This window comes from Pseudorca crassidens, chromosome 8 (assembly GCF_039906515.1).
Source record: "Pseudorca crassidens isolate mPseCra1 chromosome 8, mPseCra1.hap1, whole genome shotgun sequence".
NCBI lineage: Eukaryota > Metazoa > Chordata > Mammalia > Artiodactyla > Delphinidae > Pseudorca > Pseudorca crassidens.
Window position 1 is genome coordinate 59,751,800 of NC_090303.1, and position 17,075 is coordinate 59,768,874.

The window sequence follows — 17,075 nt, forward strand, 5'->3', positions numbered from 1 at the left end:
TTTAGATAGGACTTGAGAATGCCTAGCTTTCTTCTGGAGTAAAAGGTAAAAAACACTCAGTTTGATACCATCATTCTCAAATGTCTTTTACTAGTAAGTCAGTGATGGTAATCATAAGATTTAATACTAAGATGAAATAGCCTCTTACCAGGCCTTGCAGAGAGCAGAGAGGTCTGGCATGATCACCACTGTGTTTCATACACAGTGTCACATTTTGTAGCTCTGATTCATGCATGAGAAGGAAACTTCTCAGATGTTTTGTTAAAGATTACTTCAGCCTATACCTCACATGGACCAAACATATATTGTTGCTGGAGACGCAAGGATACTTGTATAGAATAAAGATACCAGGAAAACAGTTCTAGCCAATAAAAATCATTTGAATGTGTGAAAAGCAAGCCAAGACTAGAAAGTTGTAATTTTTCAGAATATTCGAAGATATTCTTTTTACATGAAAACAGTTTAAAAACCAAATGCACTCAAAATGTCTTAAAAAGTATCCAGAGGCAAAGTGGTCCCATTTGGGAGCGGGTTACAATTTTAAAGTCAAATTTTACTATAGTAGAGCAAAAAAGGGAAAGAAAGAACTTTTTCTTTCTTCTGCTAAGTTATTCAATTTCTAAAGGCAAGCTGCTTTTGACCAGAATGAAGAATATACCTGGTTTTGCATTTAATTTCTTTGCTATCATAGTCTTTCCTCTCAGGGTTTCACAGGGCAATTATTTTAAATTGCAGTGGAAGACTTTCTGGAAAGGTACAGATGACAAGGTCAACTGAACCCCTGGTCACCTCTTATTCCAATTTTTTTTTTTCTTTTCTCATCAGTTTGTTCGTATTGGGAGTAGGTAAAAGGAAGAGTTTGCTTTTCAGCCTGTCTTCTGAGGTTGGGTTCAGTCTCATTAGAAACAAGCCAAGTAATTTTGTTACATTCAATATTTCCTTCAAAACCTGAGAATCTCTAAGCTAGTGTTTTGTTAACCACATGCATGTCAAATAAACTTTTCATTGAAATGAGGTGTGTCCTGCCAAAAATGTATTGTGCAAGGTGGAAACAGGAAGAGGAACACAGACTTAGACATACGGCCTTGGGCACAGACACATACCCTGCAGAGACTAATACGCTGCACCTCTAAGGTCCAGCACTGTTGCTTAACAGGTATGTTCTGAACTTCTGAACCCATAGGTAGGAAAGCTGTGAGACAGTATTGTGTGAAACATAAGTAGAAATTAGCCAGTAACTTTGAAAAGAGGGCTCATATCCAGAGAAACATATGGAAAACTTAACACAAAAACAAAAAAAAAAAAAAAAAGAGAGAGAGAAGACAGAGGAATCTAACATATGAAAACCCAATCCCACTGGAATGTTTTTTCATACACAGTATAAACGCCACATAAATAAAACCACAAACCTCTGCTAAAGTACACGAGAGGACGTGAGCCCCCAGCACTCTCTCCTGTGAGGGCCGGGAAGTAAGGCCCTGTGAGTTTCCAGAGACAAAAGCTCTTTGGAAATCCTTCCTCCTGGGAACCATGGGCCTGGTTCGAAGGGACATTTGCACAGTCCCTTAAGCGTGATGCAGCCTGTGAAACAACCCTAAAGAGGTCTGTGATTCAGGCTGTGGGACTCTGAACTTTGGGGATACCAGTGAATGGTGGACATCTTTTAAGGACAATGATATTCTGGTTTGAATGGGATGGCAATGTTTAGCTGCAAGTGGTCTGGGTAGAGCTGAGGACTCCCAGGGAGGAGTTCTGGCTGTAAACTGCCCAGCAAGACACCCCCATTCTCGCCAAGTTCTGTTGAAATTTTCGCTGAGAAGGTAGAGTCCCACCCTTGGTCTTGTTCCCTGTATAAATCTCTAGTTTGAAAACTTTGCAGCATTCAAGGCGTTTCAAGCTTGAGGGCTGAAATGTCACTTTAAAAGCGGGGTTAAAAAGGTCACACAGCTGCAAATAATAATAGCCCAATGAAATTCAGATTCTAGCTGCAGCCCACTTCAAGAATAACACTGAAACAGGAAACAAGCCTACTAGATCTTTTTACCAGTAAAGCTAGTAAGAGCACATCTGATAAAATGAGTGTGTGTATGTGTGTGTGCGTGTGTGAGAGAGAGAGACAGACAGACAGACAAAGAGAGACAAAGACATACATAACAAGACAAAGACACAGAGAAACAGACATATAAAAAGAGAGACATAGAGTTTTCAAGAGAGAAGATACACACAGAAAAACAAAGACACAGAGAGACACAGATGCAGAGATGGATACTAAGACCCACTCACAAAATAATTGATTTTCTTGGACTGAGATTCAAGGGTGTTTATTTTTCTGTTTGAAGTTACAATATTAAAATAATTCTAAAGAATTTTAAAATAATTTAAAAATTATTTTTTAAATAATACCTCTGTAAATGGTCCTATTTACCATGTTTTACTAAAATGGCTCTGTATCACACATGAGCAAATAAAGTAGTGAAAGGTACCATATCCTTCAGATTAAATATATAATTCCTTTCCAATAGCTAGCCACGTGTTGGGAGAATGACCCTGCACCCTGGCTTTTAAAGTAGAATCAGGCATCTTAGAATAAAATACTTTAATGTGTGCTTTTGCTGAATTTGTGTTGGGCTATTACTGAGTGTGGCTCTTTGCGTTTCTGACCAAGACATTGAGAGAAATATTTGGTGTTTTTTTTTTTTTTTTCAGAGACATGAAGTACAAATTGGCTATACCCTTAACTAATTTAGATAATAAACAATCTTTGCTTCCAGAAACAAAGTAAGACTGATCTGGAATCTCACACAGTGTGATGAACTCAAGATGTTTGTCGGCTAACCTTGGCATTTTAGGAAGGACCTGTTTCCTCTTCTAGAACCCTTTCTGCAGTCTAGTAAGCTCAACAGGGTAGCGAAGATCTGCTTCACAGGAGTCCTGCCAAGAAGACTCATTCCACGCTCATTGTAGGGCAGTAAAGGCTGACAGAGGTTGTTAACATCGCTATTAAAATGCAAGCCCCCTTTCAGATCTCTAATGCATTCATGTCCAGATTAACAATACCAGAGCTGATGAGGATATCAATATTATTATTAGTGCTCATTTATATATACAGTTGTGGCTTTGAAGTTCCCAGAACTTTTGGTGTTGATAAAAGTGCATGCCAGATTTTCAGATTAAAACAACATTTTTAGTGTCTTACTATTCCAAATCCCATATCACTGTATGAATGTGTTTGCTCTTGTGGGGGAAATTTGGGCCATTACACTGAGATCGGAGTTTGCTGTTAACTAAGAATCGGTAATGACTTACTATGATTTAGATGGGGAAGCATCACTGTTGGCTGATTCTAGCAAAGCAGATGATGTAGGTTTTTTTCCCTTTGGGCTCAGTTGTTGCTCTTAAGTTGAAAATACGTATTTACGGTATTTTGTGTAGACTATCCAAGTTTTTTGTAGCATTTGTTTTTTGCAGTGTTTGCCCTTCATGAAGTAGTAATTGCAAGTATATACCTAAATGCCTGGCAAAGCATTTGAATGGATTGCATCAGCCATTGTGGAAGATTTCCCATTTTAGACCAGGAGGAATTTGTAGGGTCAAACGCTAAACAATGAAAGAGATTCTTGCTCATCGAGAGGCCAGCTGAATCCAGTGGCAGTTTAGTTTGAATTGTAAATCAAACCTGTCATCTCCTTGTCGACTACGAAAAAGCTCTACTCGCTTAATACACCATTAGGGTTTGTTATTAGGGTTTTGTATTGTTTTCCAAAACTCTGAAGGGAGATTAGACTCTTGGGGCATTTGTTCTAAGTGAACATTGAAGCTAAACTTTGGAAAAGGAGGAACAAAAAATGATACTATTTGTAAAGAAACTCTGAAATGATTAGACAGCTCCCTCCACAATTATTACTGTATTTAACCAAAGATATGGGGCACTGGGTGTTACTCAGAGGGCCCTCTCGGGGTGCCATAAACAGTCCACACATGGTTAATAGACTGGACTCCAGTGGTTTCAGCATCTGTGACAATATTAACAGACTGAATTCATAATGAATTCATACCTTTACATGTGAAATTTAATGAAAACTAGACTGTTGTTTTCACCAAAAGCAACTTTGACTTTTTTCCATTAAACCTGGTGAGATTTCTTCTCTGGTCATAACTGGGAACAGGTGGAATTATTGGCCTGCACAAACTCTTGCCTTGCTGAAAACTTGGCTGTGGGCCGAAAAGTTTGAGGACCACTGCCTTAGGAGTAGGAAAAAAGCAAGCTGTTTGAGACGGTTTATTGTGGTGATTCAGGATTCATTATCCATCCCACAAATATTTATTGAACGCCTACTATGGCAGCTCTGTGCAGTGCAGCCTGGGGTATGGCGGTTGCCAAGCAAAACCTGGTTCATTAAAACATCCCAGCTAGTAAAACAACTGAATGGGAAATGAGAAGATGAGGCCTGACCTCTGAGGACCAAATGCAGAACAGCCTGGCTAAAATCATGTCTGAGTAATTTGCCCCCCATGTGATGGATGATAAAAGAATATACACAGGGCTTTAGTAGAAGTCTGCTTGAGAGAATAATTATTACAATGTGTGCTAGAAAAGAACCATAATAATAGACCATAAAAAGAGATCATGGCTCTTGACTAATACATCAGACCAGATCATATTGGTTGATAAAAGTAATGAAGCCTGCGTGGTAGAGTGGTACTATTTAGTAAAACTATCCCCAACACCCACACAGGAGGAATGAGCAAGGGTGTGCTGTTTATAGAGGGCTAAATGTGGGAACGCAGAGCATCAAAATAAAGCAGTTGAGGTTCACACATATATATACACCCACTCAGACCTTATTCATCACTTAAAATGTATTTTATTTTAGCAGCTGCCATTTTACCTCAGGACACTTATTCCGATAGTATGTTGCCAAAGCATTTGGTCCATGGGATTCATAGCATGTGATAAATTGATACAGATTCATATATGTTTTAATAATAAAATAATACAATGACTGGTAACTCGGTTGAACATAATGAACTCTAAACTATTTGAAGGCAGACTCAGTAGTTGTCTAATTGATCCTATTCCTCTAAGTGTGGCGTCCAGACTATGAAGGCTCAATAAGACAGAGTAAATCTATATGACTGAAATTTTTTTTGTGACTGAATGTTGTTCAGTCTCCTATCACTAGCATCATATAATTCCATGATATTTGCTGCAGTTCGTATGCAAATTATAACCAATAATTAAGATAAGGTAGCTCATGTTGACGTTAAGCAGAATTGATAAACTATTACCATTAAGGGCCTGAATTTATGGGAAAAGTCGCATTTTGGTGGACTCAGGTTTGGGATAGAGTTGTGACTATGGTAGAAGAATACTTCCTCCTCATACTGATGTGGCAAGGCTTGGTCAGTCTCTTTCTTCACTTTGGCTTATTAATGAATCCCCTTTAAACTGCAGCAGTAGCACTTCCAATCTTGACCACTTCTATCGGTTGGACATTAATTTAATTATTATCACGAATTACTTCTTTCAGATGTAGACCATACATGTATTTATATGGAACTTTCTTGGAACATTCCCATTTTACCATCATGTAATCTTAATATCGGTTAATAATATGACTAATCTTGGCATTCTTTGGTCACTTTAGCAACCAAAATTGTTAAATGATGTCCAAGAAAGACTTACTTTATGGCAACTTCTCCATTATACATGAGGAATAGTTAATATTAGAGTGAGGTTCCGGTAACACTTGTCCACAAAACCTCCCCCCACCTCCAAACACACACACTTAAATACCTTTAAGACCTTTCTCCATAATTTGGAAATGGCTCCCTAACTGATTGGTGTGATACAGGAATGAAGGAGTTGAAGATTGATATTCATACCCCCATTTAAAGGAGGGGAAATTGAGGCATGAAGCAGTTTAGTGACCTGGTAATGGTCAGGCAGATCATGGACCCAGAGACAGAAAAGTTCCAGGGAAGTGTTTTAAAAAGTTTACTAGAAAAACAAGGCATATTTAATATTAATGAATAACCCAGTTACTATGCTGTTTGTTCTATCTTGGATCAAAATCATTTTCTCAGCTTTAAAGTCACTCTTTATTTGGAGGCTTAGAAGTAAGTCATCAGAATTCACAGCGGGGAGGAGGGATGCTCTATGATAAGTGATGTCAAAATCACATGAATAATGAGATGTGAGAAGTCATTTTAGTTGCTCATGACTTTCCTCAGACAAGGGCAAGTGGAAAACTTCGGAAGATACTTGCATTTTTTTCCTTCTTCTTCTAAATATAATAGAGTAAAAAAGTTTAACCAATATGCCTGATACAGGAAAACTGTAAAATTATTCGACATTACTGCCTTGATAGGTGACTAGTCATTCCAAATGGAGAGTGAAAAGGGCATTACTTAGTGAAAATTGAGGAATAGTGATGTGAAGAGAGTTTACATTTTAAAATTTGTTTTTAATATCTGACTAGGAGTGTTATCTAAGGCAAGTGTTTTCATTTTGTGTTTCAGAAAAGTGAAAGTATGCCTCTATTTCCCAAAGAATATATGTGGATATATTAGTGTTTGGGGGAAGGCTGTAATGATGTACAAATTAGAATTGGTTTTTTTTTTTTTTTGCAAGATGATAAAGTTTTCTTGGATGAAGGGTAACTATTCCATGAGTGAAGCAGAGTTTCCTCTTTCAAGGGTGAAGGTGACTTAAGACTCCTTTGGAATAACCTACAAGTAGAATTTTAAGGAAGCACAGGACTTCCTTTCTTCAGAGACAAAACAGTAGGTTTTAGTTCTATAATGAAGCCGTGTCCCACCAGCAGCACATGGAGCTTATTTAAACTCAGTTTCAAAACTGGCAAAAAGAAAAGTATGATTTAGAAAACTCTTTAAATTGTGGAACTTCAATTGTATAGTATTCCTTATGATATTTTAAAAAAAATTTATGTTACTGTATAGATTAGTAACCACACAATCATATATATTGTACTTTTATCGGTTTGGGGGAAGATTTGCAAAGATGTTTGATTACGCTCAATTTTTGCCTAATGAACTTACCTTAGAACCTAACCCCTGCATAAGAAAAGACCATACTATAGTTTAACATATGTCTGAGATCACAACATAAGGTTTCTCCCTGCAAAGCTACCTTATTCCAGACAACTTATCTAGATCAGAGGGGCAGTCACCTTAATCTGATTTTAATTTCAAATTAGCCTGTAAAACCAAATTAATGAAATATTTAAGGTAATGCTTTTTGCATTTGCTGATTTCTCGTCACTTCTGCACAACTTGGATAGCTTTTGTTGAGGCATCATCAAATGCCTGAGATGAAAGAGAATTTAAGACCGTGGCTCACTGCCAGGGTCATTTGCTAAGCTGGCTGTAGGGCTACCTTGCGTCCCTTGTTCATACTGAATCTCAGTGGGGTGATCATGGGAGAATCATTTGACCTGATGCTCAGGGTTGGTTCTCACACTGATGATTGCCCAGTAACTACCCTTCTCTTGCTCTTTGCCTTGCACAGGTGGCATTTTACCTGATAATAACACCCACTAGGCAGAATTTCTGCTGCAATAGACATTGTTTTTGGTTGCACTTTGTTGGCATTTTTTCTTCAGAGTGCAGTGAATATGCACTCAAGAAAACACAGTGGGAACTTGGACTGCAGAGAGCCTAATAAACTTGAGCAAGGCAGGACCTGTTGTTCATGGTTATGTTTTTTTCATCTAATTTGGGAATTGGCATAGGAGGGGGCTCCAAGCCATTGCCTTTCTCAGGTAGAAGCAGGAGATATTCATGAATTTCTGTTTTCCTTCCTCTCTCCCCCTGACCCTTCAGATTTATGAGGAATCCAAGATGAATTTGGAGCAGGAGAGGCCGTTTGTCTGCAGTGCCCCAGGCTGCTCCCAGGTGAGTGTAGGGGGGTCCTCCACTCTGGCCTGCAGGGGATGCAGTACCTTCCCCACAGTGAGGCAACTCTCACTTGGCAGTCATGCCTGTTGTTGGCTTTTCTTCTTCACCAAGATATTCTCAAAGTCCCCCTCACCATCATCATCACCATCATCATCATCATCACCATCATCATCATCATCACCACCACCATCATCATCATCATCACCATCACCATCACCATCATCATCATCATCATTTTCCACTTTGACTAGTTTGAACTATTTCCCTCACAGCCTCTGAAATACATCAGTGTTGGCCATTTCCATCCATAACTTTCCCCTGGAAGCGAGCCAGCCGCATCCTGCCCACCAGATGTTCAGGATTGTTATTTCAGACAGGGGGAAAGAGGGTGCTCTTTTTGACAATAGCCACTTGAATTCTGGGCCTTTGGATTACTGGTAAAATAGCTCACCATCAGAGACTGAATTCGATTTTGTTTTGTTTTCCCGTTTGAGTAAAATAAACCCCCTATGACTCATCTAGAACCCATAGTTTTTCCATTTATCTAAACTTTGAGAGAGGAAGTTGGCCTGCTATGCTGGGTTAACCCTCTTTTAGCCTCTGATGGTTGCCATCAAGTGGATTAGACGTGAGGCTTACATGAGGTACTGTGTGTGGAGTGTTTAGTAAAGGACCTGCACGTTGTGCTCAATTTACGCCCACTGTTGCTATGGTGACTGCTGCTACTATTGTACTAGAACCCATCTCTGAAAGAAACTGGAAACATCCATCATCTAAAATCAGAATTTGACCTTTTTCCTTTGGAACAGGATGGTGACTTTTTCTACACTGGACCCTTTGGATATCTCCAAGTTCCAGTCGTTGGAAAATGACCACACATGGTGCTCTCATGCCAAGATCTTCATTTTATGGGATAAAGGACAAGCTTAGAACTCAGAGCACAGGCATGTGGGTAGTTATGCTCTCTTTCTCTGAAGTGCCCAGTAGTTTCAGGTGGAATCAAGCCCCACTCTCTTGCCTGTTTATGTTGTGGGGTTGGCAGCACAGCGTAGAGCAATGTCTGGGAGTCAGTGAGAGGTGATGTCCATTAAGGACCCTTTTCATTGTATCTCCCCAGAGAGTTTGAGGAGGGTTCTGGAAGCTTCCTGGAGGGACTATGTCATGAAAACATGAAATGTTATTGCCTCGCGATGCCGCTGTTGACATCAGCCACCAGCTGAGAAACCAGCCTCCTTTGCTTGTGTTCTGGCAGATTCTCCAGGGGCTTTTATATGAATGTTGGTTTTTACCTAATAAATAAGGAAAGCAGTAGAGAATATTATTTTGAATTTCAACTATATTTTGGCAAGCTGGTTTTGGAGGTCCTTTTGAAATAGGAAACACTGGGAAGACACAGATAGGTTGAAGTACTGGGAAAAGTTCTGCTAGACCAGGACTCTCCATTGTGAATGCAGAAAATTGCCTTATCTAAGTTAAAACTGATTTCCACTTAGTTTCCTTAAGGGGGAGTCTCAGTAGCCAGAAAGAATCCAATAACTTGAGCAGTTTGCTTTGCTTTGGCTGTAAAAATGTGACATTAAGTTTTATTCAATTTCAGTCATTCAGCACATTTTTGAGGGGCCTGCTCTGTGCATAAAACACGTGTATCCCTGCCTTCACGGAACTTCTAGCCTAGGCATTACATGTGGAACCACATGAGCAATTCATCAGTTAATTAATGAATTGCAATTTTCCATGAAGGAAGAGCACAGGCCACCCTGAAGACCATCCTAGGGGGATTTACTTTACTTGGGGAGGATAATGGGGGTGTCTCTGTGGAAGGGGCATTTAAGGGAAAGGGATCCTCAAGACACTTAGCAAAGGCCAGAGAGGGTTCATGGCAAGTTAGGGTTCCAGGAGAGTCCAGGATTGTGAATGATGGTAGAGGAGAGCCTTTAAGAAAGGGGTATTTAGCCGCATCCAGCATTTGGATAAGTCAGAGAGAAAAGAAGTGCACAGAGGACATTGGACTGTGTGGCGGAATTTCCCAAGCTTGGCACTACCAATATTTGGGGTTGAATAATGCTTTGTTGTGTGTGTGGGGGGCTTCCCTGTGCATTATAGGAGGCTTAGCAGCATCCCTGACCTCTATGTGTTAGATCCCAGTAGCGCTCCCCAGTGGCGAAAACCAGAAATGTTTCCAGGCATTACTAAACGTCCCCTTGGGGGCCAAATTGCCCCCGGTTGAGAGTGACTGCCCAGTGACTTGCATTTTGGCTTTAGCCTTGTTTCTTTTTGGATCCTTTCCCTTTTGGGAATCACCTACTTCTAAGTGATGCTCCCCCATTCTATATTTTAGGTATTGCTCTAAGCCATCTTTTCTCCTTTTTGGAATCAGGCAGGGTATAAATAAATAAATGCTACAGACGTGTGGTCACTGGTGTCAGACGCTGCTAGAGCTGGCACAGCGAGAGGCCTGAGCAGGGGCTGTTGGGTTTGGCAGTTGGCTGTTTGCCGGCGACCTATGAGAGAGGAGTCGGGGTGGGGGCCAGATTGAGTGAGTGGGTAGTGAGGAAGTGGAGGTAGCCAGCATAGAGGAGCCTTTCAAGAGTGCTAGGGAGTGACGGGAAGCAGAGTGATATAATGGTAGCCTGAGAAGGAAGCAGCTTGAGAAAAGGTTTTTTTTTTTTTTTTTTTTTTAACATCTTTATTGGAGTAAAATTGCTTCACAGTGGTGTGTTAGTTTCTGCTTTATAACAAAGTGAATCAGCTATACGTATACATATATCAAGTCAAGGCTCGCCAGGCTGGATTTAGTCAAGGGCAAGGAGGAGTGAGCATGCTGGCTTGAAGGACCACAGCTGGAGTGCCCTTCCCCAGACTACAGGGGTGTAGAGGATCCTGTGGGGGGGGGGGGCGATGCTCATTCCTCAGAGACAGGAGGGAATGGAAATAGGACCTATGAAGTTAATGTAAATTCTGAGATGGAGGTGATAATAAATGTTGAAGGGGTGCATTTCAAATGACCTTGAACTTCAGTGAAGGAGCAGGTCATTTCCTTGAGAAGGCTGGGTGAACTGAGGAAAGGTTTGGAGAAACATGAGACTTGAGAATTTACATAGTTTCTTGGTTTTAAGGTAAAATTCCAAGCCTCTTCCTTCAACCCCCACTAAATTTAAATGTAAAGATATATCTAAAACTTGATGTCTCTATTTAATGTGGAAGTGTTTCTTTTTCTTGATAAGCTATTATAAAAATATGAGCATCTTTCAATTGAAGAGATATTAGAATTGAGAAAGTATGGTGGTTGGCCAGTGATTCCAGGGGTCTCCTGGTGGGGTGTTAGGGAATCAGTCCATCATGGCATTTACTTGAGCGATGTTCCATAGCCTGGGACCTGCATGGAGAAGAAAAGATGGCTGGGAATTGGAAAGGGGAGTAAATATGAATTATGAGTGCTTGCGCTGTGTTGGAGGTGATGGATGGATTCCCCTCCCACCCCCTTTTTCCCTCATTGGAAAGAACCTTTGCTCTATTAGGAATGGCCTATAATACCTGGGAGGTTTTGTGTGTGTGTGTGTGTGTGTGTGTGTGTGTGTGTGTGTGTGTTACGGCTCCTTATAAGTTAGCTTTGTACCAAAAGTGAGGAGAAACAAGCTTCTCTTGCTCTTTCTGATCTCACAAAGTCCAATGTTAATTTCACTGTTCCTTTGCCCTCTGCATTTACCTCGTTTTAAGTTCCAGTGGCCTCTCTCAGCTCTGTATCTATTGCAGACTATACCTTTTGGTTATTTACAATTTGCTATTTTCCTACCAAATAAAAAAAAATCACAGATATCCTGTATTGTCTTATTTGGAAGGTAATTATAATTAATATGAGATATCATGGAGATTATTAGTAGTATATAATAAGTATTCTTGTTTATATTCTATTTTAGGTTATTATTTTATGGAGCCAAAAATGGCTAACAAAATGACTGCAAATGAAGGCTATTCCCATGTTGTTTTTTGGTATATATTACAGAAAAGAATTATAATAAGGCTTTTGACAGAAAGACTACGAAATTCAACCTCTGTGTCTAAGCCACATATGGTAGTGTCACTTATTTGATGCAGTCATTCTACTATAGTGTTATAGAGGACCAGATGATCCTGCAGGAAAAACCCACATGTCATGAAGACTTCTGTGTATTCAGAAATCTGGCATGATCTGGCATGTGTTGCAACTTCTGTACTCTCCAATTTATGTTATACAAATGACAAAGAAATAAGTGATATTTATTTGAAGAACTACTTTTAGAATATTGCAAAGGATTTAGCCCAGTGAATCCCCTCATTCCCGTGAATACAAATTATGCTGTTTGCAGAAAAGATTTCTACCTTAATATACAATGGTAATTGAAATTTATAATGGCTAGCCTGAGGAGCTGGGACGCTCTGAGAGATTTTCTAGATTGTCAAAGATTCGGAAGTATTCAGCAGACTTTATTGTCTTTTGTTGAATTTTCATTTGACTTTGATAAAGCAGATACCCTGTTAAGTTCAGTTATTAAAACATACCAGTCTGAGTCAGGATAGGCTGGGATTGCTGCAATAACAAATTAGTTCAAAGCTTCAGTGACTTGACACAACAAAGGCTTATTTCAGTTGCCCAAGCGTACATTTCAGTTATAGATTGGCAGGATATTTTTCATAATCCTTCAGAATTCAGAGATGCTCTTCGTAATTCTTCAGAGATTTAGGATGATTGAGGGGCCACTATTCCTTGTATTGTGAATCTCTTTGCTAAAAGGGAGAGGGTCTTGCCCCAAGAAATAGATGCTCACATCTGGATGACGTGTCACTTCCATTCATGACTCAATGGGTAGAACTACTCACATGGCCCCACCCAACCACAAGAGGGCCAGGAAATCCAATTCCACCATATGACCAGAAGCCACACAGCTGAAAATATTTGGGCGCAGCATTTTTGACAACCATAATATCATTCCCTGAAAATTAAAAATAAAGTGTTGGTTTACTACACTGCATGGAGTATAGAACACTCAAAATAATTTGCTGTTACTATAAATCATATGTATAATTATAATTAATGAGATAATCAGTGTGCAAGGTCTTCATAAACAGAAACATACTATGCAAATGTCATGGGGTACATCTGTAGATATATATGGCAAATAATTAAGCGTGACGTGTAGTTCTTTTCCAAAGTTTGACATGAATGCATATGTGGTTGCGTAAAATAATTTGTCATTTTACTTACCATGCTTTCACACTTTTTCAGAACTAATTTTTTGTTTTCCTTGTCACGTTTGCAGTGCTGAATGAGTCTTTTTCTCTATGATGGTGAAATATATATTACAAAACTGAATAGCTCCTCTCCCCTCTCCCTTTTTTTCTATTTGTTTGACAGCGCTTCCCAACAGAGGACCATCTGATGATTCATAGGCACAAGCATGAAATGACTTTGAAGTTTCCCTCAATAAAAACAGACAGTATGTTATCAGGTAAGGAGCCATCAGGCAAAGACGCTTTGGGTGATCCAGATCAGCCTCATGTGAGGTACTTGTTCTATAGAATAGGATGATTTCCACTGGCAAATTCTACACCTTGAAAATTTATATTTCTAAAGTATAGCTGAGGCTTAAAATAATGGTAAGCAGGAATGTAATCCGCTAATGTAGTGTTCACTCAAATAATTGGAGAGCTCTGACTTCTTGTTTTCTGGAATGTGAAATATTTATTACTATGAAACTTGGCTCCATGTAAGGATTTTTTAACATCACATACCTGTAATTACTCAAGCAACAGATGTTAATTGAGCATCTGTAATGCACACTGCACTGTTCTGAGTGCTGTGGAGGTGCGAAGATTGATATGATTACTGTTTTCGAGGACATCACAATGTGTGTGTGAAAACTTAGCTAAAATAGAGGACTGTCCATGATATATATCAAGTGAGCATTGTAAGGAAAAATGCTATGTGGCTTTAGCAGAAGGAGCTCTCTTTCTGGACTGAGCTGGTCAGTGAAGGTTTCCTTAAGAAATAGTACCTGCTTCATAATTGGGAAATTAAATAAGATAATGAATGTGTGGAAATACAAGTGCTCAGCAAATGTGATCATAAATAAATAATAATGATAATCCATCAATTAATTTCCATTCTGTCCCGTCTTGAGAGGTAGTGTGGTAAATTAGAAAGAGTGCAAGGAGTAAGGAAACTTGAACTCTAGCCTGGCCAGATGACCTTGAGCAAGTTGGTAAACACTTCTGGGCTTCAGTTTCTTTTTCTATTAAATGGGAATGATTTTATCTGCCCAGTCTATTTCACAGGCTTATTGTGATCCAATGAAAGCATGTAAGTGCAAGAGTTTCATAAACCCTAGCAGGGCAATTGAAGCATTTCCTGTTGCCTTTCTCAGGCTAGAAATATTTCACTCAAGCGACTGTCTCCCTGGCATCGTGAAAGAAATAATACGCCCATGAACATGTTTTAAATGATATCAGAAGAGAAACTGACTGCACAGGCAAAACTAGCTCGTATAATTGAGCATTTCTATGGCAGTTAAATTTTACAAGTATTTTTTTTTTTTGCTGTACGCGGGCCTCTCACTGTTGTGGCCTCTCCCGTTGCGGAGCACAGGCTCCGGAAGCGCAGGCTCAGCGGCCATGGATCACGGGACCAGCCGCTCCGCGGCACGTGGGATCTTCCTGGACCGGGGTCCGAACCCGCATCCCCTGCATCGGCAGGCGGACTCTCAACCACTGTGACACCAGGGAAGCCCTACAAGTATTTTATTATCGCTCTTATTAGTAAATACCCTAAGAGTTTTTTCAGACAGATTATTATTACAACCCACATTTTACAGATAGAGATGAAGGGGCGTGGGAGAGGGAGCAACTTTCCCAAACTCACCAACAGGGCAAAAAAATAGGGCCCTTGATCCTGCAGTCCTAACCCTCTGACTTGCACCAGCTACTGCTTTGTCAGGCTTCATCAGTTTATATGTATGATCAAATACTCCCGGTGACGGGACTGTCCACAGGTCTTCACTGTCTGGCCCGTGACTTGTTAGTGGTGCAGATGGGCTGTGATTTGCAAGACTCTCGTGTTCAAAGGCAGCTTCTTCCCTTCCCTCCTCTACCACCTCTCTCTCAGCCTGTTTGTTTTTATTGAACTAGATGGCTCTTCAGAAATAACTTTGTCTTTCCTTAAGTCTAGAAACAGAGATGCAGAAACTCAAATTTCTAAGAATTACGAAAGCCTAGAAGGGTTAGGAAGGGTGTTCTGTTCTTTTGTTTTTATCATTTATTACGTTCTATAGAGTCACACGTGGTGTAACCTTATAGTTTAACGATGAACATGTATAGGAAAGTAGCAAGGCTCTAGACTGTGGAATTCCCAATATTTCAAGTAATAAGTTCACCCTTTATTTCTCCCAAACAGGATCCCTAAAATAGGCTGCCTGGGGGTAGGGAAGTGGGAGGTGAGTGTGAAGGAATGGTGATTATGTAGCGATATGATCACTGTAGAGGTAAGTACCAGCATAGTATCTCTCAGGTAGACTGCTGGGATGGCCCTACAGGGAGCCCCATCCAAAGGTCTGAAAAAAAGTAGCTAAAGATGTGGGAACGTTTCTATAGATTTCCTGTAGGTTTTTGATGAAACTCTTGAAGCTTTTCAGTAGTTCTTACCAGATTCTTATTAATTTGTTATGTCAAACTCAGAATAAGAAAATGAAGGGAGAAATAAATGAGGAAGAACAGCATGAATGATATAAGGGCATATTTTATTTTGCTTTCTCAGGTTTTATATTGAAGCTGGTATGAGGCCATTTCATACTCCCAATGAAATTAAGTGCTAAATTTTTTTAAACCATTTTTTAATTGAAGGATAGTTGATTTACAGTGTTGTGCTAATTTCTGCTGTGCAGCAGAGGGACCCAGTTATACACAGATATACATTCTTTTAAAAAAATATTCTTTTCCATTATGGTTTATCCCAGGAGATTGGATATAGTTCCCTGTGCTAAATTTTTAAACTTGCTACCCACTCTGCATGTTTGTAGTCTCCTAGAAATTTCTTGCTGGAACAGAATACAGAGCTGTCCAGTCCAGCTCCAGAGGCTGAGGTGTCAACTACATGTCATATGCCAGTGTTGTCCACACTGAATTGTAATATGCTATTTGCTGAGTATTTGTGCTTTGCATTTTTTTTCCAGGAAAGTCTTTAAAATATATTTATCTCAAACATCATTTCAGTTTTAGCATATTAGATTGTGATTGTCAATATGACTGAAGTTTTATTTGTTTGTATCTTAATTTACTAAGATTTAAATTTATCAAAAGCTTCAGAATCTGCTTTTATTAAAAATATGTTCATTAGAATTTTATTTCTTAATGTACCTTAAACCTATTTTGTGGCCTCTCATGAAGATGAATAATTTTGTACAGCTCAAAATATAGTAACAATAAAAATAAAAATAGTATAAATCAAACCTTAAATCAGAAAGCCTCATCAGGGCAAAAATGTTCAAGGCTATTATTTTTTTTTCAAGCAATATTTGGTCTATTTTTTTAAAGCAATATTCAATTACCCAAAATTTCATTTCAGATGAATTGGAGTTTAACATATATTAAGGAGATAAAGTATAGTAGGTATGTTTATTACTAATTTCAGGGTGTCTAGCTAACCTAAATTTTGGAAAATCACTTCATCCTTCTTTAATTGCAAATATTATAGTTAGGGAAGTTATTAAGATATCACACATATACATTTGAGGGGTAAATGTCCAAAGAGTTGTAAGATCTGAAATAATTTTATAGCTTTGCCATAAAGTCCATTTTATTTAAGCCAGGTAGAATTTATTACTCAAAATGACTGTAAATAATCTTTTTTTTTTTTTTTTTGTAAATAATCTTTGACATGCCACAAAGCAGGATAATAAAAGTGACGGTCATGGTGTTTTATTAACATTAGTCTGCTCTTACTGATAGACAGTAAACATAAAACCCCTCCTTCTAAAGGGACAGTACATGTCCCTAGTAAGGACATGAATAGGGGTGGTGGTGTTGGATTCTGAGGGCAAAGACTTCCATTCCCTCCCACCTTGGTCCTTCCATCCTTATTTGGGCTCTGTGGTACATTTCCAGTGTCCTGATGTGACGAGGGGCAT

General features: G+C 39.2%; 1 protein-coding gene across 7 annotated transcripts in view; it reads left to right on the forward strand.

Moving 5' to 3' along the window:
• Positions 1–17,075, forward strand: part of CREB5 (cAMP responsive element binding protein 5) — a 412,570-nt gene that overhangs the window by 65,028 nt on the left and 330,467 nt on the right. For 6 of the 7 annotated variants that reach the window (XM_067746600.1, XM_067746602.1, XM_067746598.1 and 3 more), the window contains exons 2-3: positions 7,846–7,917; positions 13,313–13,406. In XM_067746600.1, coding sequence (XP_067602701.1) covers positions 7,864–7,917; positions 13,313–13,406 — 148 coding nt within the window. In that variant the 5' untranslated portion in view covers positions 7,846–7,863. The remainder of the gene's footprint in view (positions 1–7,845; positions 7,918–13,312; positions 13,407–17,075) is intronic. The other variant, XM_067746601.1, reaches the window with a different exon arrangement.